Source organism: Abrus precatorius, unplaced genomic scaffold, assembly GCF_003935025.1.
Source record: "Abrus precatorius isolate BTA unplaced genomic scaffold, Abrus_2018 Scaffold11, whole genome shotgun sequence".
NCBI classification, from domain to species: Eukaryota; Viridiplantae; Streptophyta; class Magnoliopsida; order Fabales; family Fabaceae; genus Abrus; species Abrus precatorius.
This window is the reverse complement of record NW_020874303.1, coordinates 16885666-16911826: the sequence shown is the minus strand read 5'-3', so window position 1 is coordinate 16911826 and position 26161 is coordinate 16885666. Positions and strand designations below refer to the sequence as shown.

Sequence of the window (26161 nt, the reverse complement as noted above, 5' to 3'; positions counted from 1 at the left end):
GAGTTTTTATATGTTTAACAGTAACCCAGTAGGTGCCACGATATGACGAACAAGTCACGTTGAACATTAATTTTACAGTTTCTTCAACATTTTTTTCGCCTGATTTCCAGCGAGATTTTCTGTTAATCACAGTATAATTAAATATTCCTTCATTAACATATTAGGCTATACTAAGCAAGTGTTTTAGAAGTTGACAGATGCTAGCCAACTGTTTCCTCTGTTATGTTTCCAAGTTGACAAAGGCTATACTATGCCAGCGTTTTAGTACTAGCACTTTTTTTTCTCTTAATTTAAATTTAGGCTGCAAACGTTCGTTTACTTTCCTTACATAGTTTAAGCATTGTAAAGGCCCTACATTATCTGTGTGCCTTAGATATTGAAACAGTCTGTGGCTGCAGGCTAATTAGATAACTAGAGACAAGTCCAACACAAACAGCGAACAAGAAAAATTGATCCCCCACCCTTTATATTGAAAAGATTATATATATTTGGCGCAAAGGAGGGCTCTATCTTATTTCCACGCTTAACAAAATTGATCATATACACAAAAAGGGGCAAATGGGCCATTCTATCCAACATCCCCAGATATCTGCTGAAGGCCAGGACGTGGCATTCCAGAGGACCAAAAGAAAAGATGACAAATTCTAGAGTTACAGCAACGGTACAATTTTACTGAAAAAAGGGTACTATTTTATAGGTTATCTTTCATCCATCAGTGCGTCAATAAGTGCAGCTTCTTCCTGCGGGACAGCACAAACAATAAAAAAATGAATTGGGTCAAAATTAAAAAGGAATGTCAGCTAGGAAGAATGTAACCACGTACCACTAAGGCATTAAATTCGGTTTCCTCATCTATGGCGTCAACAACAGCAGGATCATCAAGCAGGTCCTGTTCACAAGCAACCAAAGTTGATAGTGAGAATGAGATTTATAAGAATGGATGTTACAACCAGAAAATATTAAGGCAGGCAAAATCTACAGCCTGTTTACCTTGATTTTTTTTTCTGTTTTCGTTTCTTCTTTTACTTTTAATAATAAAGATGTCATTTTTTTTATTATTTTCTATGCTTAACGATTTGTATTAAAAATAATGAAAACGATAAACCATGCAATATGTAGAATATAAGATTGCAACTTTTGAACATCTTATGCGGTGAATTAGTCATTGCCTACTTACATCATCAGCAATGAACAACTTCCCGTTCTCACCCTGCACACAGAAAGGACACAATAAATTCCTTCATGTATTTTATGCCAATTATATAAACTCAGTAAAAGAACTTTACTGAGAAGTTTCCAGTCAACTATAACTGCATTTCGGAGAGAGAAGTGGCTCAAGATAATATGGAATTCGGCCATTGTTCTCAAATGGCAATAGTTAGTTCTAAGAAGCTTGTAGAAATGGAAGCTCACCTTCACAGCAACAAAAAGAAGTGGATCAGATGGTGTATAAATCATGTAGCGGGCACCTTCCTGCAACAAAAGGGCTACACATTAGAACACGATAAATCTTTAACGTCCATAGTTCTACGGAGATTCACAACAGGCCAGAGGTTCCTTTTAGCAAGAATCTAAGTTCTGCATATTGGATAAGGACAACTGAACAAAAAATGTCTAACAAATAAAGCATGCTTCTTCATGGTGTAAACACAATATAGATGTGAGAAAGTAAATTCAATATTTGTGGAGGAAACCCTAGGAGGAGATTTTTCTCGTTGTTCTGTTCAATTTCAGTCAAGAAGCAATATAATCATTGCTTTTTTTTCTCCATTTCCATCGTGGGAAACAAAAAAAAAATAACAACAAATATAATTACCAGATTGAAAGATGTAATTTCTACACCTTCAGTAGGCAAGCCATCCACTCCTTTGCCATCATCTGCAAAATGGTAAAAACATCCTGCATTATTTCTAGGGCATAAAATTCAAATAGTTGCATAGTATATTACCACTTTAGCAATGATTCCCAAATACAATGAGTTTATCATTATCCCCGATACTATTGTGTAGAGACAAAATTGGGCAATGAATTGATAGTTGCTGCCCACAGATTAACCTTTTCTGCTATATACATGCACTATGGGCCTATCACATTTGCATCCATATGCATACAATATAAAGTAAATAACCCAGAAGAGATGGTGTATAAGCGACAACTAATCAAATCTCACAAGAATATAAAGACAAAAGAGATAAACATATCATCACCAAAAGAGTCATCAGGAAAAGAAATGTAATTAGAAATCACAGGAGAGGTGACGAACGAAATAGAACAGAGAGAAAGCTATATTTACCACAGAAAGTTGGCTTTGAAAAGGGGAAAAGATTAAGCAGCAGATTCAGCAAAATTAAACTCAAAACAGGTAGTATCCAAAAACTTGACAAGCTTTTAGCAAATATAAGTAAACAATAATGTCCAAACATGATGTAAATAACTACTCAAACTATGGAATCTGAAATGCATTAACAGCCACATTTTGAACTAGAAATGATCCTGTAATACACTGAATATAAACCTCATTTTGTTTATATTCCAATGACAGAAACATGAAACATTAGTACTTCAGTGAAAGGGCAAGCAAAGAAATCCTTGCCTGTGTGAAAGTCAAATATGTCTTCTTCTGTGTAGCAAAAACCACCGCGTGCTGTATAACAGTACCTGATATGGAGATACAGAAATAGTTTGCCATGATCAAACAACAAAGTTAATTTCATATCTTTCTAGATAACTCGGAATCACCAACATACCCACTATAAACAAGATGCATGTGTATCTTGGCAAGTGCATAAGCTGCAGCAGGCAGCATAGATTCAACTTCCTCATCACTGATCTAAAACACAGAAGGAAAATATAAAATTGAGCGGGAAGACTCACCAAAGGATAAAAGTACAGAAGAGGAAATATGCAGGGTCCATTTGGTTAGAGAAAACATTTCGTATTACATTTTTCTATTTTTACTAATAAAAACAAAAATGTCACCTTGTTTTCACTTTATTTCTTCTTTTCAAATTATGCAGTGTCTTGTGATATACTATCTCTAGTACTTTTTATAAGAAATAAATAATATTATTAAATATATAAATTACTAACTATATTATTTAATATTATAGATATTCTTAAAATAAAATTTATATTTATAAAAAATATAATTGTCTTAATTACTTTCTTTAGTCATGGTAATTTAGTCTTTTATTTTTGTTTCTTATAAAAAGTACTTGTAGCATAATATATAAGTGAGAGTAAAAGACGTTATCTTCATCAAAAGAAAGCATGGATCCTAATTTCAAAAGCATTATTAAATGCATTGCGAAACATTACCCCTAAGTCAAAATTTGAGGTATCATCGCCTAATGAACAGTAACATCCTATAAATATACAGACGAATCAAAACTTAGAATGCGAAACAGAAACTTACAGCAGACCACCCATCAACTTTTGTGCTCTTCAATATTTGAATAGGCCTGCAGTATAAATAAAAATTACACTCCACAGTCCACACCACATTAAAGAAATAATAAAACGAAAGGACAATAAAATCATTTTTATACTTACGTGTCAACAGGGCAGAGCAAGACACATTCATCCCTATCGGAACTTTTGAACATTCTCCTTATCACACACTCCAACGGAAGGTTATTGGCAGGATCAACCTGTTAACAACGTATTCAGATTTTGTAGGATTAAGAAACCGCAATTGCTGCATAATCGTGAAATGTGAATACGACATATAATAATTAAAAGAAAAACAGAACTCACAACAGTGACAAGTCGATCCGTGGAAGCGTGGAGAACCTTCCCGTTATCGTCTAAAACGAATCCAGCGGGAGGTTCGGGCAACGGCATAGAAGGGTAAGGGATTGAAGAATTGGAAGAGTCAACGTCATTACGGAGGGTAAAATCGTTCAAAATTTCGAAGTCGTTGGGATTCATAGATAGGGAATCATCATCTACAACGGCACTCTTCTTCTTCTTCTTCTTCTTTTTGGGCTTGACAGGGCCCGTTTGGGAATTGGTGGCACGGCAGGACAGAGTAGTAAAAGAGGAATTGGAATTAGGGATTGGAAAGGAAACTGAGAATGATGAGGGAAAATTGAATTTGAGGATTGTGCTGAGAGACTTCAAGTTGAAGGTTGAGGAATGACACCACGATACCGCCATTTCTCTCTTCTCTCTTTCCCTCACTCTGCACTCCGCTCACACTGTCACTTTTTTTTTTATTACTATTATTTCATTTATCGCTTTCGATTTATTATTTCAAATCAACGGCTGTTATATTCTCCTGCTCTAAATCCCACGCCATTCGTCACGTAATTATTTTTGTTAGATATTTAATTTTAAAATTTTATTAATTTCAATTTTAATAAATAGTTAATAATAATAAAATTTTATTAAAAAATATTTATTATAATTTTATAATTTTAATATAATAACTATATATTTTTTATTAAAAAATTTATATGTAAATACTTAAACGCAGCTATAAAAATTAATATTAATAAAATTTTTAATTTTATTATTAAAAAATGTTATTATTTTTTTTTATTTTCAAAACTATAAACTTGACAACTAACGGTTTTAGTTTGTTTGGATGAGTAACTTAATCAATAAATGTTTAATATAAATAGAATTTAACATTAATTTGATCATAGTGTTTTTTTTTTTAATAAATTATACAAAAAATAGTTATAATTTATTAAAATCAAGCTAAAACGTTATAAAAATAATGAATCATTTTTTTATTTTTTTCAAACTCCTTCTTTACTATAGTAGAAATAAATTAATTAAAATTTTGAACAAATGTTATATATAATAGAAGAAAAACTTACCGAATTCTTGGGTCTTATTTCGCTCTCTCAATGTGGGCTGGGTTTGTATGGGCTATCTTTTTTGTGCTGGTGAAGTTCATAAGGTTTATTGAACCCACTCAAACTGGAGTGTGTTTTCTTTGGGTCAAAACTAAAGACTCAGTGTTTGGGAGAATGCTTTGTCCAATTCCCCACTCAACCTTTTTTTAAAAAATAAGCTTAGCGTTTGGGCCTTTGGGTCTCATTTCTTCAATTGCCCGAGAAAAGAAAATGTGAAAATGGCTTCTTTGATCGGCATCTACCAATAATTAGGTGAGCATTTTTTACCAAAACAAGAGGTGAGCATTTAAGCTAGTTGTAAATAAAAAATAAATTTTAGTTGAAAATAAACTGATAATTTTTAATAATAAACTACAAAAATATTTATCTATAACAATTTGTTTCTTTTATAAAAAATTATAAATTACTGATTTTATAGCAATCTCCAAAAATATATGAATAGTGGTTCTAGATCTTTCTAAAAAATTTAAGTATTCCCAAACACATTCTAATAATAATAATAATGGGTGAAATATGAAATCAATTGCACTCTTGATAAATTTTATCATTATTATTACAAAAAAAATTGTTAAAGAATATTTTCTTTAAAAAACACGTTTAAGTTACGGAATATTTTTGCCCACTTTTAAAAATTAACTATCGTTTATTTTAAAAAAAAATAAACTTTTAAACACTCTGGTTTTGAACCATTACAATTAACTTTAAAACTTTAAAAAATGAACCGAAGACTTTGAATTAAATAAATAAAATTTTCATTTCTTCTTCTAAAACTAATAATAAGATGATAAAATAAATAACCTACATAATGAAGATTCCATTCTAAAATAAATAATATATAAGTCACTTAAACTACTACTCTTCGTTTCTCATCTTAAATATATTTAATGCATAAACAATACACCTAGCTACATCAATAAAAACTAAAACGGGCCACCAACTATAATTATTTTCTTAACATTGTGGAAAGCAAGAATTATATTGTCGAGGTTTGCAAATTGTTTATAGTAGGTACCAACCCCGAAAGAAAAGAAAAAGAAATAAAGAAAATGCCAACACAATATGAATAAAACGAGGATCAAATTGGTGGAGGACTGAACTACACGAAAGTTCTATATATATGTGGATTTTGTTGTTAAATTATTTCCAAGTGTTGGATATTATATAGAGAGATAATGCTCACTTTTTTGTGCCTCTCCATTCTTCAGGCTCATTGAAACCCAGCAACATGATGAGGTGGGTGGCTAGTTAGATCGATAAGCATTTGAATATAAAACCACAAGGCATGCAAAACTAAAAGGTGTCACCGTTTTGGTGGTGTGTTCTGATAAAGTCACCACTTCCTTACATGATACTTGTAGTTGAAAGATCTCCAACATGGAGTGTGGGGAAATGATCATTCCACATCCACGTGCCTTCAAGGAAATAATCCATATAGGTCCAATTGGATTTAATTTTTCACTAAATATTTATCAAAAAACAAAATATATTTAATTTATCTTATAAATTAAAATCAATTCATAAATATCAACTTTAAAAAAAACATCACTTAATAAACTAATGTGTATAAATTAATTTTTACCTCAAAAAACTTTTGATTTGTACTAATCATCCAAAGGCTTCTAGATTGGAATGTAGTTACACATTAACAATGATACGTTGATAAGATATAGACATCCGAAAAGGTAGTGGAAGAAAATAGCCAGTTGAGTGAGTTAACCAAATTGAACCAATAAGATTACTTAGTTGACGAATTCAACGAAGAATCAATATCCAGTGGCACTTTCTTTTGGAACACTTTTCTTACGTGCACGATTTTTACAACTTGTTGTTCCAACTATGCATCATATTATATATTAATTTTATCAGATTAACGCTTTACATGAGGGGAAAAACAACTACAAAGAATCACTTAAAAAGCGATACGCCAAAAAGAAACTAAGATAGCCATTGCATGGATGACTATATCCTAGTGCCACGCTCTTTACCACTTGAGCTTCTATATGTGCATGTTGTTCTTTACAGATATCATAGCTATAATTTGAAATCTCTACGAAGGCGATTGAGTCCAATACAATGTTTAATAACCAAATCTTTGATCATCTTTATATATTCTCTTAAATGGCCAGTTAATATACGGCACGATCTGTATTAATTACTTTTTTATATTCACCCTTTTGTATTTGTATTATTGAGCATACTTTAGTGTTTGGAGGACCAACATCTAGAGGTGAAAAATATTTGAAAACCCTGCATGTGATCTTTTGAGTTGTGGCTCTAGCTATTTAGTGCCCATGACTAGTGTCTAGAACTCAACTTCAGTGTCCAGAAGATTGATAAGTTAACACGAGTACGTGTCGAATGGGAATTCCCAGCTTTATATCTTGTTCATCATATTATATGGTCCAGAATCATCTAATCAATTTCCCAGTGTATTTGATTAATTGAATTTATTTTAAAAAATTATAATGATCATTTTTTTTTTCAAAAATGAACTATTATTTTGTAAACTAACCAAAGTGCAGTAGACAGAGTGGACGTTTAGCCTAATACTTAAGAATTTGATGACCCACCACTATCCAATTTGGGGGTCAAAGACTTGAAAACCCACTTTCAGCAGCTCCATATATATTCCTTTCACTCATTTCAGGTACAATAATATCATCAATGATGAACATTTTGAACACGCACGGTCACATTCTATAAAAAAAATCAAGTGCAAAATCTGGGTCTGATTCTCCAAAAGAGCTTCAACTAAAATTTTCTTGGCACAATAGAGGAATTTTGTTGAGGACCATATAGAGAGCAGTTATTTTACACACGTCTTTTGGGTTCGATGTTAACAGAGTTCCCCCCACCTTATATATTGTGCATTGTTTTCTTTATAACTTAGATTCCTGTCATTATTACGTCATGGAATATATCCTTAGGTACTGCTAACCTAACCTTATTCTTGCTTAAGGCCTTCAATAAGTTGCACTTGTTTATAAAGTGTAGTTTTTCTTTTTCTTTTTAAAGTAAATCTAGAATGATTAGTCGGATAATTTTTAAGGATATTCAAAATATGGTCAACAGACGAATAAGAGTGCATTCTTCTTCACTCCTTAGCTCTCTTTATCTGCTAATAATAATAAAGTTAAATTAATTTTTAGGTTTCAAATTATTTAAAATGAATACTTTTCTTTATTTTAACAATTATATTTGTATACTTATTTTTTTTAATTATCTTTAATTGAGTCTCTCCATTAGACTTTTATTAAATATAAAAACTTAATTAAAAATTTTGCATAATTCAAGGATCAAGCTACAATTTTAATTAATTATTCAATAAATCTTGAAATTATTTTAAAAAGTTTAGTTGAGTTCTTATACTTAATAGAATTCTAATAAAATGTGGTCATAAAACCAATTAAAAAATTTTAAAGTTTAAAAACTTACTTACAAACTTTTAAAATTTCATGTAATTCATACACTTAAAGAATAATTTACCCAAATAATAATAATAATAATAATATCATTCTATTAAATATTACGTTTTTGAAAAATATTGAAAAAGTAAAACACTTATTATTTTCATAATAATTTATTATTATTATTCTTAAAATTATTTTTATCAGGATTTATGCCTTAAGAAATTTAAACTTTATTTAGTTTTGTTAATTTATCATTTATTTCATCATAATAAATTATTTTTTATTCATGGTATTAGTAGGAACACTGACAACAAATCATGTGATAATGTTTTATTGAAAATTTAAGTTCATCAATTTTAGATGCTTCTATTTATTTGAGAGATGTGAAACTATAATTTATTTTGTTGTTTATTCTCTCAGATTACTGTAATATTATTTTAAAATATCTTCAAACTAAATTTTTAATATATTTAGTTTAGAAGATATTATATATATATATATATATGCATTTATAAAATATAAGAAAATTTGTATATATAGCATCTGAAAAGAAAATAGAGGAAATTTTGTATAATGAATCGAAATATGTCATGATAAGGCATTTTTGCCAATTTCACATAAAGATATATTATAAGTTTTAGAAATAAAGAGAAATATTTAACATAATAATTACGAAATATATGAGAGATTAGAAAACTTCACTAAAAAAATAAAAAAAATAAAAAAATACATCATGCATTCTGGTACGATAACGCAGAGGGAAGGTAATTCAGGTTTTTTTCTTTTATCTATATACATTTATAAATAAGTAATATTATTTTTTGTATACACATTTTGCAACACCTTTTAATCATTTTCTCTCTTTGTCTTTTTTTTTTTGGTAACATTATTTATTGTATTTCATATATTTTTTTTATATCTATCTTTTTCTTAATATTAAAAAATGTATAAACTTCTTGTAAAAATTGAATTTCTCTTTAGCTTTTGAGAGATTCAATTAAGTTTTGAAAGCTTTTAAATTCTGCTGAGACGCATGCAGACATTTTTTACATGCAATTTTTTACTACAAAAATTACGTATTATATGATCCTCATATCAATAGGGACTTCAAATCAAGGTACAATGTTCCCAAAAAGTGAATACAACAAAAATATCATAACCAATAACCTTTCTTCCTTCAAAAGCTGGAAAAAAAAGGAATAGGATGTGGTGTTTTGTTCTTGCAATTTAGCTTTTACATATAATGGGAGGAGATACAGATGACAGATCAAAGGTTGGAAGTAGGAGGAAGTGGAATAGATTCTTATGCTTATCTAATAACAATATAAGGACGGAGGAGAGCTTTGCAGGTTGGAGAGAATACAAATGTCTACTTTTTATTTATGTATTTTCAGAAAACTAAGATCACAACTGTTAGTAACTTCTCTGAGTTATTTATAAGCTTAATTTACTAGAAAATTGCAGAGCCTGCCATATATCTCTGTCAAAAGTTAGTTATCTTTAAGTGAGCTTTTTTACCACTAATTTAAATTTAGTTATGCATATAAAATATTTTAATTCAAATAAATAAAACTTAATTTAGTTACTCTTTTTATAAACCTTAACAAAGTTTTGTAAAAACCTACTAGTTAGTGCAAATTTTGTGTGTGTCTATTATTATTTTTAAGTACCATATTTATAATAAAAGTGTTTTATGTAAATATATATATATATATATATATATATATAAACAATAAATATATGAAAATGACATCAAATGCTTCCATAAATTTGTCCTCGCACATATGATTCCACTTGAGAGGATGTCCAAGTCATGCTTATTTACTCATTAATAAAAAATTTAGGAGTGCATGTAACATATCAATTTTTTTGGTTGTATCATGGGAATGAAACAAACTAAAAATAGTGAATTTTAAAAAATTAAAAACTAAAATTAAAATTTTCCAAAAATATAAGAATTTGAAACACATTTATTATAAAATATTATAGTATTGTTTAACGAATTTAATTTTAATATATTGTTAGTATAAAAATTGTAATACTGTTAAATTATTGAAAATATCTTATATATGACTTTTTAAAATAATCAATATTTTTAGTTACGACAATTTACAATTATTAATAGTATTAAAAACTAAAATAAATATTAATACTATTTTAACGTTTGTATTTTATTCCAATTATATAGGCTGTCAATTCACTCACTCACTCTCATTTTCATACTTGCATAGTTGCATTGATATACGATTCCCAAAACAAATGCTTACTCATCTGTATGCATTTGCGTAATGTTCTTGATTTCTGCAATTGATTATTGATAGAAGCCGAATTCTGCGAGTGTCTCCGATCTGTTCTTGATGAGATGCTTGAAACCAGAATATGTGCCATATGACCACATTTTTAGATTCCTGCAATACATTCACATGGCTATATATACAAATTATGAAGAAATTTATTTTTAAAAAAATTAAAGTAATATAATCAAGTTCTTTAAAATTTGTTAAAATATATTAAGAATATCACAAGATACTTTTTTGTTAAATTTTAACAATTTTTATTTTGTGAACTAACTTTTAGCATAACACTCTTTATAAAACTTAAACATATCCCATCCTTTAAAATAAGTTTCAAATTAAACTCAATTTTTTAATAAAAATATATAATCAACTTATTTATTTTAAGTATAATTATTCACTTTTTCCATTAATTATTCTTAAATAATAATATTATAAAAAAATCCTAAATTTCAAATATTAAATTAAAAAAAGATAATTTCAAATCTTAGCATTTCAGTCCCTTTCAACTTTGGAAGATTCATTTCATTAGCCATATTAGTTTCCTTAAAATCAAAACCTCCTATAAATACCCCATTCCTCTTCATAGCATCCCATAACATACCTGGACCAAGTAGTTATACCAACCTAGCTCTCTTTCTTTGAGTGTTGTGTTTTGTAGCCTGTGAGTGATTTCTGAGCCCTTCAGTGCTATAAACAAAGACAATAAATCATCATCAACAGTTTCTCACACATATATATTTGCCCTGCTGTTTCAATATTTCCCCTAAAGATGCCTGCAAACGAAGCCACAAATCATCATGCTTTTGACTTTGATGGGTCCATAGATGATGCCCCTTCCCACCCGCAGCGTGCCTCAAAGTGCTATGATGATGATGGCCGTCTCAAACGAACTGGTACACTAAATTCATTTCAGCCTTTTCACTTTCACTTTTACAATTACACATTACAATGTTACAGAATAATAATACACCTCTCTTTCATACGTAGTATATAGAGTACAATATATAAATCTTCTTAGTTATTTATTGTCTTAAAAGTAAAATATTTCAAATTTGTCATCTATTGTATTTATACTAACAAAATCATATACCAGTCAATTTAGATTATCCTTTCAAAAAATATTTATAAAAAAATATAAAATATTTTTGTATAAGTTAAAATTAACTTACTAGTAAACTCTTATAAAATTCACTATATTTACTTCTCTAAAAATTTACAAAAATTAATTTTAATTTATGAAAAAATTTGACTGACTTTATTTCTCTATCAGGAACAATTTGGACTGCAAGCTCTCACATAATAACAGCTGTGATAGGATCAGGGGTGCTGTCTTTGGCATGGGCCATAGCTCAGCTAGGTTGGATTGCAGGTCCTGCTGTTATGATCTTATTCTCTTTGGTTACTTTCTATACTTCATCATTGCTTGCTGAATGTTATCGTGCCGGCGACCCCAATTCTGGCAAGAGAAACTACACTTACATGCAAGCAGTTCGCTCCATTCTTGGTAACATTTAAATTAATGCTTTCATTTATTCTTAATTTTCACAATAAATAACCCATCATGCTACTTAGTACACTTGATCATGTTTGTGTTGTAAAACATAAGTAACTGTGTGTTAATTTGATCATACTAATTATGATAAGGTCATTATGAATCACTGAGATCTAAGAGATGCATTACTACTAAAGTGGTCAATGGCGATTCAACTCATGCACATGGTCTTGTCCACGTCCAACTAGTTATCTTAAATTTAGTATAATTTATACTTTTTAATATTCCTGCTAAAAGAAATGGAATTTCCCTACGAAACACGAGTTTTTATTCCCCAACTACGTATTCTTTTCAGTAATAAATCTTTCTAATACTCTGCCACGTGTATCAGTGGTCCTATTAAATTTTTTCCCACGAGCGTTTTCAATTGATGATTCTTTTTCCCTAAAGAGAATGGGTAACTGTTCCTAGTTTTATTTCAATACAAATATTCTTATTCAATCATAATAATTTTAAATGAATTTAACTTTTTAGCTAGTTTGATTTGGTCAGGCTCATTTAATGGCTATGAATATGATGCTCCTTAGAATTGGGAGGTTCATGTAGAATAATTTAACGTGTCAATAGTTACACAGTTCTACTACTTAAACATAAAAAGAAATTGACACCTAATATTGTATGTGTATATATATATATATATATACACACACACACGCAGACTAACACGCAATATAATGTATTTTGTAGGTGGAGTCAACGTTACGTTGTGCGGCATATTTCAGTACCTGAATCTATTGGGAATTGTAATAGGATACACAATTGCGGCATCTATTAGCATGATGTGAGTTCAGATTTACACTTTATAATTGAATAATATTACTCATCGCTGACACACATCATTTTACGACAATATTATTTTTATCATTTAATTACAATTCAGCTTATCTTACTTTCTACACACTTATATTTTGATCAAATTTGAAGTTACTTCAAAATTACATTAGTTAAAAAAAAAAAAAATGGGGCATGTTCCAATATTGACTGTTCGAAGAACATGTAATAGTAATTTCTAGCATGTGGCTTGATAGTGGATTGTGCCGTTACCTTCTTTAATTTCTTTGAACTGATTGATAGAAATAGTATAATGTAGTTTGATGATTATTGATGAGTTTGTTTCAATTTCATTGATTTTGGTTGTCAGGGCAATCAAAAGGTCTAATTGTTTCCATAAATCTGGAGGCAAAAACCCATGTCACATGTCAAGCAACCAATACATGATCATTTTTGGCATAACCGAATTTTTCCTTTCTCAAATTCCCGATTTTGATCAAATATGGTGGCTTTCAATAGTTGCTGCAATAATGTCTTTCACCTATTCCATAATTGGTCTCGCTCTTGGAATTGCCAAAGTTGCAGGTTATATTCAATATGTTCTCTACTTTTAACTTCCTTTAATATAAGATTTCTTCGTGCGTGTTTGATTTGAATTATTTTAAAACAGTAGTTGTTTATCTTTACTAATTTTATGATATATTTTAAAAAAACATTATCTCTCTAATTTATCTATTACTAAACATGGACTTCTAGTAACAAATAGGCTGAAATTTTGTTGGTTCATGAACAGAAAATGGTACTTTCAAGGGTAGCCTCACAGGAATCAGCATTGGACCTGTGTCACAGACCCAAAAAATATGGAGAAGTTCCCAAGCTCTTGGTGACATAGCCTTCGCCTATTCATATGCAGCGGTTCTCATTGAAATTCAGGTATATACAATACACCTTGTTCTTCAAAAACTAAGAATCAATCAAATTCTAAAATGAATATATAACTTATCATATAATAAGCTAGCCAATGTCTAATATATATGGTTCTTTGTTACTTTAGGACACCATAAAATCTCCACCATCTGAAGCAAAAACAATGAAGAAAGCCACACTGATAAGCATAGTAGTGACCACAACATTTTATATGCTTTGTGGCTGCATGGGCTATGCTGCTTTTGGGGATGCAGCACCTGGGAATTTGCTCACTGGGTTTGGTTTCTATAACCCTTATTGGCTTATAGACATTGCAAATGTTGCTATAGTGATTCACCTTGTGGGAGCATACCAAGTGTTTTCCCAACCCATCTTTGCCTTTGTGGAGCAAGGGGTGAAACAAAGATGGTCAAACATTGACAAGGAGTTCAAGATTCCAATTCCAGGTTTCACCCCATACAAACTAAACTTATTTAGATTAGTTTGGAGGACAATGTTTGTTATCCTAACAACTGTCATATCAATGTTGCTTCCATTCTTCAATGACATTGTGGGAGTGATTGGAGCATTGGGATTTTGGCCCTTAACTGTTTACTTTCCCTTGGAGATGTATATTTCACAGAAGAAGATCTCAAAATGGAGCAACAAATGGATTTGCCTCCAAATATTTAGTATGGCTTGCCTTTTAGTATCCGTTGTTGCTGCTGTGGGTTCAGTGGCAGGTGTCATGCTTGACCTAAAGAAGTATAAACCATTCCAATCAAACTATTAAGCTTTATTTTAGTTGCCTCCTTGCAGATGTAAGAGATTCCAATGGCATGATGGCTATGGTTTTGGTTTGTGTGTACCATTTATCTTATAGAGTATGTATAGATCATTTGGATTACTATAAGCCACTCCTTGTTTGAAAAAATCAAGGGTAGCAGTTTTCTTAAATCATTTAATGGAGTATGTCCAAATGAGCAATATATATATATATATATATGCCATCCTCAGCATGTTTGCTTATTTGAGGTTTAGAATTCGACAAGCTATTTTCAAGTTTCAATTGCAACTTATTTCTAGTAGAAATTTACTTACTTGAGACCACAATCCAAAAAATGGAAGCACTGCGTCTACAACCATATCAAACAAGCGTCTACGTCATTTACTAAATTACAAGAAAGGAACACATAGAAGACGGGATCTACTGTCATTAGGTGTAGAGCTAGATAAACTACACACCTTGTTGCAAAGAATAAATTTTTATAAATCTATGTAATTAATAAGTTATTATATTCTATTTTAATGTAAATGTAAGCAAATTTTTATCATCACCAAAATTATTCAAAATTTATACAATGATCATTAGAATATTATTAATTGTAGATTAATAACACTCTTACAAAAAAAATATAATTTTTTTCAATTTAAGAGAGATAGAAAGAGAAGGGCAAGAAATGGTAAATAAGATGAATGATAGAATGGTGTGTGTGTCTGTATATATAATTCTTGTTTGTATGATTCAATAATTAAATCAATAAAATTTACTTTAACTTCAAAAATTCTTATGAGACCAAAATTACATACAATTCAAACTAAACAGACCAAATATACAATTATAAAATCGCTCGTATTACCTTTTGGTACAATGATAACGGAGGTGTTAAGCTTTTCCTAGTGCATTTATTGAGAGCGAATTATTTTGCTGTAGACCAGCCTCCGTTACAACTTGACAATAAACAGGCCTAAGAAAACTTATAGAATCAATTCTTGAACTTATAAATATGGGGCTCAAACCATATTCTGCAAAATGCGTGGTTAACCAAACGAGGAACTCATAACTATACCTATAATAACAAAGTTATTCGTAAACTACTTAAATTTGATTTATTAAATATTCAATAATATAAATTTATTAAACTAAATAAACATTTCAATTTAAACTCAAATTCAATTATATGAATGAATGAAAATCAAATTTTATAAATATAAAGCTTTTGAATAACGTGTGTTTGTGTCTACGTAAATATACTCAATGACAACATTATAATTTTAGATGAGAAAAGACATAGATACAAAAATCTATATTTTATAATTATTTATTAAATTTTAATTTTACCAAAAGGTATTATTTTATTTATTATTTGCTACTACGTATGTGATTAGTGTATAAAGAAACTTTCTACTGTCTATTTATACTTACTCATTTTGTACGAATATATTTATTAAATATTAAATAAATTTAATAATACTTCAAAAAGAATTGATCGAGATATTTCAAAGATAAATTTGACAAGAGGATGAAACTACTCAAACATCATTTTTTTTAATAAAATCGAACTTAATCTTTATATTCACCTCACTTAAACTAAATGAGTCAAACTACAATATATATTACACGCTTCAAGTCGAAACTGTTCGTGCATAATTTGATCTGGCTTATTTACACCACTCGTAACCCTTTCATCATGGAGGACGAAATCTGTACATAGAAATCAAGTTGAATACACACAACTTATCAACGTAAAAAAAATGTACAGAACTTTTCCAGACCAAATGAAAAACGTACAAAAGATTTTCATCAGAAGCCTACGACTCTGTTGTCCCAGCATCAAACAAAATAGTTGAACATGCTCAACCGAACACCGCTGTTGACAAACAACTTAAATGTATAAAATGAAGAAGCTTGTGCGATGATCCATGTATAAATCGCAGCTTTTGGTGTCAATCTCCAAGATCGTATATGTATTCAAGAAATTGTACTATATCACAGGTAACAATAAAAGGAGGGCTTCCCAGGACCCACTTGGGGGTGGATCCTCTGTTGAACCCGAAAAAAAGGATTGCTCATGAACCCTCACTAGACAGGGATGATGAATAATAAAATTGATAGCACAAAAAGATATTTTACATCAACGAAACATGCTACATTAATAAAACATTTCTAGAAACCCAACAACCCTCTGGAAGAACATCAATTACACTAAAAACTCGAGACGCCAGGGAGCAATATTTCACCATCGATGCATTATAACTTCAATCAAAACAAATATGCAATTAGGGAGGTAGCTGAAGAAACAGGGTTGTGGTCCCCTCTGAACAGAACCGTTGAACAAATTACCTTGAAGGAGATAAATTCATCAAAGTCTAGAAAAGCTCCTCAGAATTGAATTTATTCCAGGCTTCCTGTAATGAATGATTAAACTTTCAACCAAAGATGGAGGCATTTATTCTGGACTCAGCAATATAACATACGAGTCTTGACACAAACACATTCATGTCAAATCACTTTTTACACATATTAATGCAAAAGAAGAGGGGGAAAATTATCTAAGTAATGAAACTGCAAATAACTGACCACTATCTGCAACTACCTATTTCTTTGGATAATGAACTGATGGTTTATATATTGGGAACACCAACAAACTATAAATAACTAACCGTAACCTAAACACTTTTTTAAATTAAAATTTACACACTAGAGGCATCATGAGATCAAACCCTGCTTGACCCACATACCATAATCGGCATCAACTAGTAATCTAACCGCTTCAAGGCTAACTATGTAGAAAAGAAAAAACTGAGCACACAACATGATGCAGTAGCTTGATAAATTCTGCACGGTGGCACTCAAATGTTTTATAAATCATAACAGTAAATTTTTGTTGGTTTAGAGCACAAAAAGAATAGTGTACGGTTTATATCACTTCTCTAAAATAGTAAATCTTTGTTCAACTGTTGGGTTGCTAATACAGCCAATCGTATAAAGCTACTAAAAAAGTGATGTTAAAAGTGTGTTAGCAGCAGTTCATTTAAATAAAATAAAATTTATATCATTCTCTCTGTTAGAAGTTGAATGCCTTCCAACACTATATAAAAAGGGCAAAAGTGGGAAAGTTTTGCAAACATTTCTACAAAAACAGATAATAACTTAAGATACATGATCAACGGACTCAGTCAATGGGTTCAGGGTAAACCCACCATTATTAACATATACTACCCTTTTCAACAATAACATATGAAAAGTGATTCTAAGCTGGAAAAAGATTGATGGAGATGAGGAAACAAGTAAACCATTGCTGACAGAACCAGAGTTCAAGAATCAAGGTGAGAACAAGCAACAGGAAAAAAATGATCATCTACAAAGGTAGTAGATCATTGTGAACCTACCCAGCTGCTACTTATTAGTGAAACAACTGGATAAATGATAGTATACAACGTGCTACAGAATTTTACCAGTGTGCTACAGGATAAATTCACTAGAATTTGCTTAGAAAAATAAGGCTAGCTTAATCTACATTCAGAAACCCATTGATGTCATTGGCTAATATAAACAAATTATTCTATCTTCATAGAGCATTGATTAGAAAGCATATGTAAGTCACATGAGAAAGCCAGAAATACCTTGAGTAGATCAAACACCTTCTCTGCAACATATTTCTGCTGTAGAGTGGCACCCTTCTGCTGCACTTTATCAGGATGAATACACAACGTAGCTTTCCTGTAGGCTTTTTTAACAGCAGCACCCGTAATCAATTCAGTCAAAGAAACTGGCTGCCAACCACATTCAGGCCACAGCACCTGATCATCATTTGTGAAGAAAACAAGTAAATATAATTGATACAAATTCTGTAACAAAAACAATATTGCCATAAATTAAGCGCCTCTTTTCACTGATTCAAAATTTAAATGCACGGATTTTCAGAGCATAAATAATTATGGAAACAAGTTGCTTAGACTTTCTCTAGATTGACAGTAATTGAATTATGAGTACATCCCGGCAATGTTTTCAAAATCAAACTTGTCATGTCTTTCGAAATATCTTATTAGAAGTGCTACTTTCAATAATATGAATTTTAATAAGCAGAGTAATTCAAACCTATACAAATCAGTGTTATAGTGTCAAAATCAGCACACCTATTCACTTCTAAACCTAGGGTGGTAAACTGATGATCGGACAAAATAGATGAGAAAATATATGCAAAAACAAAAAACTCCACCATGCAATATATTAAAGTTCGAACCAAGAATATAAAAAGAAAAAATAAAGAGAACTAATGCCTCTATATTTCCAGGCATTATATGGATCTTTGACAGAATATTTCAGAGAGATTATTTGAAGTTCCAGTACTAAGTACATACATATTGTAAGGTGGAGAGCAAGGCTCGTAAGTTCCCCTCTTTTCCTGCAGCCCAGCGCTTAATTTCGAAATCCAGTGTTTCAGCAAGCCTCTGAAATCAATGCAGAGACAAAATTAGATAACAGAAATAAAGAATATTGCAATAAAAACAGGAAGCTTTTATCAGTGGATTTTGCAAAATAGTTTTGGCTAGGACAACAATGAAAGGGAAATAGATTGTGTGGATGCAGCTGTTCCAAGCATATGAACAGAAACCTTTCACCTACAAATAAAATGGGAATTAAAAAAACTACTTACATGTCTCTCAGCTTGTTCTCTTTGAGTTTGTAAGTCCCGCTGATTCTTCTCAGCCAATGCTTTTGCCTAGTATAAAATGTCAAGGGTCATAACCAAAGACAAATAAGTAGAAACAATTCTGTATTAATAGATACACTTTACACTTCCACATAAATCTAATGTCAAATTGGTTAAAAAAGGTATTTTTTTCATCTATTAGTTTATTAACCATCAAGAAAGAATGAAGAAATCAAATTAAGGAGACAAATACAGTAATGCATTAACACATACAGCACGTTCCCGAGTCCTCTGGTGGCGATCCAACCTGGCTCGTCGCCTTTCTTCACTTTCTCCTTCAACTTCCTGAAACTCTCCCGATGATGGAGCAGCTTCAAACCATAAAAGAGAAGGGTTAGGAAGAGCCAGGTAAGCAATGACACAAACAATTATAACATCAATAATAAATATGTTGAAATGCAAATCTACCTCCAAAAATTGAGGAAAGATCATCAACAATATTGGTGGATGATGATGCTTTCTTCATACTTGCAGATGCACCCGTAGATTTCCTTGTTACATCTGACTGAAATTGGGAGTCAAATAGTGAGTCCTGAAAACATTCAGGTTCAGAAAATTAGCAACCAATTTTCAGATAGAATTATTCTAGTGTTACCGTTAACATGCATGTCAATCTTCATTTTTAAAATTTTATTTGAAAAATAAATTTTCTTAAATTTTTAAACAAGTACATAAATATCAACTTGTCATTTTAAAAATTCATTTTTATTTAGAATAAAAAAGGAAAGAATAAAATAACTATCCACTAACTATAACTTCTGCTTAACAGGGTTAGTTTTGCAAGATGGGAAGACACCAAATACCAAAGCCAAGTTTTGGCTGTTATATGTTAGCATAGAACTAGAGATTGAAAAAAAGGTTCTCACTGTAGAGTTAGCCCTAGGAGGCCTTGGAGCACTGCTAGCTCGTGCACCCATGCCAAAGAAGGATTCAAGATCATTTTCATTCTTTTGCTGATTCATCCTTGCAGCAGCCGCAGCCCTTTCTTGGGCCTCAGCTGCAGCCCTTGCTCGGGCCTCAGCTGCAGCCCTTTCTACAGCAGCACGTTCTGCTTTAACTCGTGCTTCTGCTTCAGCCCTTGCAACTGTAGCTCTTTCCCGTGCTTCCCTCTCTTTGGCCTCAGCAGCAGCCTTTTCAGCTCTTTCCTTTGCTTCTGCAGCAGCCCTTTCTCGGGCTTCAGCTTGTGCCCTTTGCACTGCAGCCCTCTCAGCACGCCCTCGAGCTTCAGCATTAGCTTTATCAACAGCAGCCCTCTCAGCTCTTTGGCGTGCTTCAACAGCTGCTCTTTCACGTGCTTCTCTAGTAGCTCTTTCTACAGCCTGTCTTGCCTTTTCCCTCTCCAGTCGCTGTTGTTCTCTTTCTTTCTCCTCCCTTTCTTTCATGAGTCTTCTTTGCTCCTGTTCCTCCCTCTCCTTTTGCTTCCGTTCAAGGTCTAACCTTTCATGTTTTTCTCTCTCCTGTAGCATGGTTCTCTCATCTTTTTCCATTTGCACGGTTTCTTTGCTTCTAGTAGATTTTGAATACTCTCTCTCCCTAACTTCCTTTGCATGTCTAAATTTTGCTTCAGCTCTATCCATTGCCTCCTTCATTGCTGCAGCAGCTGAGTTCATCTCTAATTCTTCATCCACAAGACCATTTCCACTCTCATCATCATTACCACGACTTCTGCCCATGGCAAAATCATCAAGTTCATCAAACTGAGATGGTGGTAGTCCTGTAGCAGCTGGAGCAGACTTCGGATCACGAGCGAATCGAGAGGAATTAGGAAAAGAAGAAAATTCATTAGCCTTGTTTCTAGCATTGGTAGAAGCTGGTGAACTTGTTCCTGACTTGGGAATATGTACTGGCCGCGGAGGAGGGGGTCTTGAAGGTGGTGGAGCAGTAGTTGGTTGTGTAAAAAGAGGAATCTCTGATACCGTCAGCCATACATCATCACTTGATTCCAAGTTTTCTTCATATTTTGGAGACATATCTACCCGAACACTGGCTTGTCCAAAACCAACATTATCATATGGAGGGGAAGTAGACCTTTGATCAACTGGTTTATTAGAATCAGATGAATATGTAGGCACGTAAAATGGGGCCTGTGGAAACTCCTGATCATTTTCAACAGGAATCTTGTTTTGTGAGTGCCACTCAGGACTCCTCCCAGACAACTTATCAATTTGTTCTTTATCTCTAGTCCAACTTGTGCTTGTATTTAACCTTGGGGAACTGCTACCCTTCCTGTTATTTCTCTCTGATGAGAGTGCTGGAACAGATTTTCCAAGTCCATCAAAAGGATCAATATTTTCATATACTGTTCCATTTGAAGTTGAAGAACTATCATTTTTTGGGCTTCTAGAACTACTAAATTTACTAATTTCTTCCAAAGGGTCCGTAAAGCGGCCTGGGGATGGATCCACTGGGGCTGAAGCTGATTCAAATACTTTGAAAGGGTCTTCTGCCACAGTGGAGGTCGTTTTAGACACACTGGCAGTTGGTTCTGAGGACAAACCGATATCCGGATTGTGCCTGTTAATAACAAAATGTGAAAAAGGAAATGATACATCAACTGTTCACAAAAATAAACAATATCTATGAATTCATCCAAGACGAGTATAAACAATTATCAAGTTATCCATTCCAATTAGCCAACAGATACATTTCTGTAGAGAGTAGATATTAGAGATTCACAGAAAATATAAGACACCACGTTCACAGAAAACATTTTGAATTAGATTTAGGCTGCATTTCACAAAAAGGAACAAAGAACTCTTAACACATTTTCTTTTTAAAAAGATTGCAAATGCATCTGTGATATTTGATTATAGCTTATTGTCATTCATTTCCACTCTTGGAGCTTTCCTAGTTGCACTATCCATGTTACTTGCATTCATCTTCACCACGGCTATTTAAAACATATTTGTCTGGACATTATATATATAAACTACAAAGTTTATAGAATAATGGACATTATATATATAAACTACAAACCAGATAATGAAACAAGTAGAATTTTATCCTCAACAAAACAAGATGCAAGTTCCAGCTACAAAATGATTGAGTTTGTTTGGACAATTAAAAGGAAAGGAAAGAGAACAACAATGATAAAGTAGTGACCTCTAAAGAATGGAAAGAACAACAGATATTATTTAGTTTATGTGCACTTATGTCCTTAAATAAAATAGATAAATAGAAATTGGTTATAAATATGTTTCTGTTCTGCATTTTACTCTAATTAGTTTTATACACGTATAATCACGTGTTTGCAAATTCAAATCATGTCTTATACCTTTTCCCCTCTTTTCTCTCCAATTCTACAAGGACCAAAGGGTCAAGGTAATATTGGTTCCTGGAAATGGAACAATCCTCTACTCTTCTTCTACCACATCAAATCCATATAATAATAATAATAATAATAGTTGGAAAAGGCTTTTGTAGTAATAGAAGTAGTAGTAGCAGTAGCAAGAAGGAAAATAAGAATAAGAATATAATGGATTTGATCAAAGCATCCTCAGGACAAAAAAACTTTCTTTCTTCATGGTAGACCTGGTACACATCAGCAACCTGATAAAACAAAGAATTCACTTTGTAGAAACAGAAAAAGAAAAATATCACCTGGAACCTCAAAAGTTACTTCTATTTGAAGGATAACCCTTGATCTAGAAATAAAAATGCAAAACTAAATCTTTTTAAGGTGCATGGAATTCTCAAACTCTCAGTAATTTAGGTTCAAAATTTGATTGCAATAACCACATTCTTGTCGTACTACAAAGTGCACATGTAACTTAAGTTGACCCAATTAAAAAATGAAGAAAACCATTAAAGAAGTCACCTCATTGGTCCCTTTGAAACTCTTTTCACTTGTTCAATTGTGAAACTGGACAAAAGTATAGCAGAAGTCACTAAATCTTTTCATTCAAACTGTGCTGTGCCCCCTAAATATCTACCAGATAGATTGCCTAAAAGACTGATATCACATGAACAATAACATAAGATCGTGCACAAGTGACAAGTGACATCCAATGAATCTTCACTCCAACTACAGTTTGCAATACATTGACAAATGAAATACTTAGAGGAAAACAATTTTGAGTAAAAGCATATCCCCCCACCAAAACCCCACCACCACTTGCACCCTCGAGTTAGTCGTATAGTCTATTCTAGAATGGCTCCCTCCAAGTTCCAAACAGCAAAGACCAATTTCAGATGGAGTCGATGGACCAGAAAGTTCAAAATTTAAACAATTCATTGATTTCTTTAGAGGATTAAATCAGAGGGTCCAACATGACATCATGTCCAGTATTGTGTATACAGTGATGATGGACTTTTCTATTCAGGGGGACTAAGTATAGTATTAGATAGCCATGGAGATCACCAGGGAGAAATTCTAGATGTACATGATCTTGTATAGACACATAGACAATTCAAATTTCAGGAAGATCATTGCCAATCATTTGTCTTCACCATATAAATTTAAACACAATCGGTACACCATTGATTATTCTAAAATCAACTGACTCTCTAAAGGAGCTCATCACTAATCAACATTTGTAATTTCTAAAAAGCTTTATTCCATCTAAGCAGAATGTAACTAAGAGTATATAACATTACAGCATATCTGTGAAAGAAAATAGTTCCTTCACAGTAGATGAAATTTTAAAACCGTAGAATTTGAATCTAATTGTAGCCGTTCCGGTTTAAAATTAAAAATATAGCCATTTTCATCATTTCTCACCAATTTTTCCAATTTAAAAACGTGAATGAAAACTCAAATTGGTTTAAATCTACCATATATGATAAAGAGCAATAAACACATCCACATACTTTCTTGCACATTAAGCAAAAGTTGAGAACCATGAATGTCACTACTAAACAATAAACAATAAACAATTCAAATTCAAAAGAATCCCAGACACCAAAAAACAAAACAAAAAACTGTTAATATACCTGTCACTAGAAGACCTACTGCTTCCGAATCCAGCAAGCAAATCATCAAAATCGGAAACACCTTTATCATCCTTCTCCGATCTCTTTTTACCCGAACTCTTCGATTCCTTACCAAACCCTCCAAGAAGATCATCAAACGCAGCGGCACCACCGCTGCCACTTTCCGAAGTCGCGGAGACAAAAACATCATCGAAATTAACCTTGGACGTGCTCTTCAACCCTGGCACGCCGTCAAAAATGTCGTCATCGTAGACCGGTTTGTCGTACACCGGCGAATTGGCGGACCTGGAAGGAAAATCAGCAGAAGGCCGACCATACATGGAATCTAAATCGAACGGGGAACCGGCTCGGCGAGTATCGGATCCAGCGCCGGCGAGAAGATCGTCGAAGGCTGCGGCGTTTTGGTTGTTGCCCGAAGCGGAGGATCCGAATACGGAATCGGATCGCGATCCGGAATGGAAGTTGGAAGATCCCTTGGGTGCAGAAGCCATTGGTGCGGATTTACCCTGTGGCTGAGGTTTGAGACCGAAATCGGAAGAGTTGAAGAGGCCATCGAAATCGTTCATGGTTGGGTGGTGGCGATGAAATTGGGAAGTGGAATGAGGAGGGAGGGAGGGATCTGGTGTGTGCGGGTGCAGGATGCAGAGAGCATGCAGGTGCGGTGTGGTTATTAATTAAGTTTGGAGTTAGAAGAGTTAGAATGAACGAACGAACGAACGAAGAAGAGAAGGGAAGAGAAATAGTGGAAGGTGTGTGACCTGTGATTCCTCCCTCCTTTTGCCTTCTTGGAGAATTTCCCATGACCCATCCACCCTGTTTAAATTCCTTTTCCCTTCACTCATCCATTCTTGCATCCCTATTACCCTTACCCTATTATATTAATATTATTACTTTTAAATCTATAAACTCACTTCTAAAAACCAATTAAAATGACTAATCAAATACACGCTTACATGTATTAATTCATTGGCTCTAACTTGTCAATTTGGATACCAAAAAAAAATGTCCTTGAGTTAATTTTGTTTATTTCTCATGTTTAGCTCCATTTTTTTTATATAAATTATGTGTGACTACAATTGAGTTAGGTCTCGGATTTGCATGTGCAACTTGGCTTCATTTTTATTTTCACATGTATATTACTAACATAATTAAAAATATATATTTAATTTTTCATTCAATATTATATTTGTAAATTATTAAAATAAGTAAATTATGAAAAAAACCAATTAGGAAGTTCAAGTTTTATTGATTATGTTAATAAAAATTATCGGGTATCTTTAGATTTAAAGAGTCAAAATTTAATTTATGTTTGCAATTCATAATTGTTGCTGGTTAAAAAAATTCACAAAATAATATTTTATGAAAAAAAAAAACATAAAATTATTGACTCGTTATTTTGAGATAACGGTTCTGCTCCGTCTTTATAGTATTTTCCTTTTGAGCATTTCGAAGCAAAACCATTTGTATCTAATTTTGTGGAAAGATTATCACATTATGACTAATTGAGGGTCCAAATTACATTTTCTCTTAAAAATTCCAAATTACATGTTATTGGTTTTAAAATGATCAATTTAACTTTAACACAAACGGTTTTCGAGTTCTCATTTGTTCATGTATTATGTTGTCATTAAAAAATTAATTTGACAATATTAATATTAAAATTTATATTTTTTTTAGAGTTTTGTTAAGAACTGAGAATAATCAGCTAACAATAATAAAATTTTATTAAAAAAAGTATTTATTATATTTTTATAATTTTAATACAATAATTATATATATTTTTTATAAAAAAATGTATTTATGAATGTTTAAACTCAAACTGGAATTTAAAAAATTATAATTTTAAAAAAATATTACTTTTATATATTTTTATAATAAGAAAGATATAAAATGAAATAATAAAAAATAATATTATAAAAATTATTATATC

The 26161-nt window shown here is 31.9% G+C and overlaps 3 protein-coding genes across 14 annotated transcripts; 1 reads left to right on the top strand and 2 right to left on the bottom strand.

Moving 5' to 3' along the window:
• Positions 1-391: 391 nt before the first annotated feature.
• LOC113854973 lies at positions 392-4206 on the bottom strand. 2 transcript variants are annotated; one of them, XM_027486353.1, is made up of 10 exons: positions 3757-4206; positions 3553-3650; positions 3416-3461; positions 2748-2830; positions 2594-2658; positions 1817-1878; positions 1414-1473; positions 1178-1210; positions 824-889; positions 392-740 (listed from the first exon to the last, which is right to left on the bottom strand). In XM_027486353.1, exons 1-10 carry the CDS (start codon positions 4156-4158, stop codon positions 699-701), a joined length of 957 nt encoding a protein of 318 aa, XP_027342154.1. In that variant the 5' UTR covers positions 4159-4206; the 3' UTR covers positions 392-698. The 2 variants fall into 2 exon arrangements, with proteins under 2 accessions (XP_027342154.1, XP_027342155.1); XM_027486354.1 differs by having other exon boundaries at positions 496-736; positions 817-889; positions 3757-4199.
• Positions 4207-11164: 6958 nt separating this feature from the next.
• LOC113854495 (amino acid permease 4-like) lies at positions 11165-14838 on the top strand. Its single transcript, XM_027485506.1, has 6 exons — positions 11165-11465; positions 11843-12076; positions 12812-12905; positions 13266-13480; positions 13689-13828; positions 13950-14838. The coding sequence occupies exons 1-6, from the start codon at positions 11342-11344 to the stop codon at positions 14592-14594; spliced, it is 1452 nt and encodes a 483-aa protein (XP_027341307.1). The 5' UTR covers positions 11165-11341; the 3' UTR covers positions 14595-14838.
• Positions 14839-16060: 1222 nt separating this feature from the next.
• Positions 16061-25098, bottom strand: LOC113853559 (auxilin-related protein 2-like). 11 transcript variants are annotated; one of them, XR_003502640.1, is made up of 11 exons: positions 24232-25077; positions 23117-23161; positions 20166-21813; positions 19708-19831; positions 19513-19610; positions 19243-19308; positions 18947-19036; positions 18209-18385; positions 16926-16990; positions 16374-16452; positions 16183-16286 (listed from the first exon to the last, which is right to left on the bottom strand). XR_003502640.1 is itself a non-coding variant. In XM_027483982.1 (9 exons), exons 1-8 carry the CDS (start codon positions 24795-24797, stop codon positions 16952-16954), a joined length of 2808 nt encoding a protein of 935 aa, XP_027339783.1. In that variant the 5' UTR covers positions 24798-25081; the 3' UTR covers positions 16133-16838; positions 16926-16951. The 11 variants fall into 11 exon arrangements, 9 of the variants coding, with proteins under 9 accessions (XP_027339782.1, XP_027339787.1, XP_027339783.1 ...); XR_003502642.1 differs by lacking the exon at positions 23117-23161 and having other exon boundaries at positions 16136-16286; positions 24232-25058; XM_027483982.1 differs by lacking the exon at positions 23117-23161 and having other exon boundaries at positions 16133-16838; positions 24232-25081.
• Positions 25099-26161: the final 1063 nt, after the last annotated feature.

Coding starts and splice junctions, on each gene's coding strand:
- LOC113854973 (XM_027486354.1), bottom strand. CDS start 4,158: ATGGCGGTATCGTGGTGTCATTCCTCAACCTTCAACTTGAAGTCTCTC. Junction 3,651..3,756: donor CGGATCGACTTGTCACTGTT/GTGAGTTCTGTT, acceptor CGTTGTTAACAG/GTTGATCCTGCCAATAACCT. Junction 2,831..3,415: donor AAGTTGATGGGTGGTCTGCT/GTAAGTTTCTGT, acceptor TCTGTGTTTTAG/ATCAGTGATGAGGAAGTTGA.
- LOC113853559 (XM_027483979.1), bottom strand. CDS start 24,797: ATGAACGATTTCGATGGCCTCTTCAACTCTTCCGATTTCGGTCTCAAA. Junction 19,611..19,707: donor TCTTTCCTCAATTTTTGGAG/GTAGATTTGCAT, acceptor TATGGTTTGAAG/CTGCTCCATCATCGGGAGAG. Junction 18,386..18,946: donor TGCTCTCCACCTTACAATAT/GTATGTACTTAG, acceptor AATGATGATCAG/GTGCTGTGGCCTGAATGTGG.
- LOC113854495 (XM_027485506.1), top strand. CDS start 11,342: ATGCCTGCAAACGAAGCCACAAATCATCATGCTTTTGACTTTGATGGG. Junction 11,466..11,842: donor TGGCCGTCTCAAACGAACTG/GTACACTAAATT, acceptor TTTCTCTATCAG/GAACAATTTGGACTGCAAGC. Junction 13,829..13,949: donor CGGTTCTCATTGAAATTCAG/GTATATACAATA, acceptor TTGTTACTTTAG/GACACCATAAAATCTCCACC.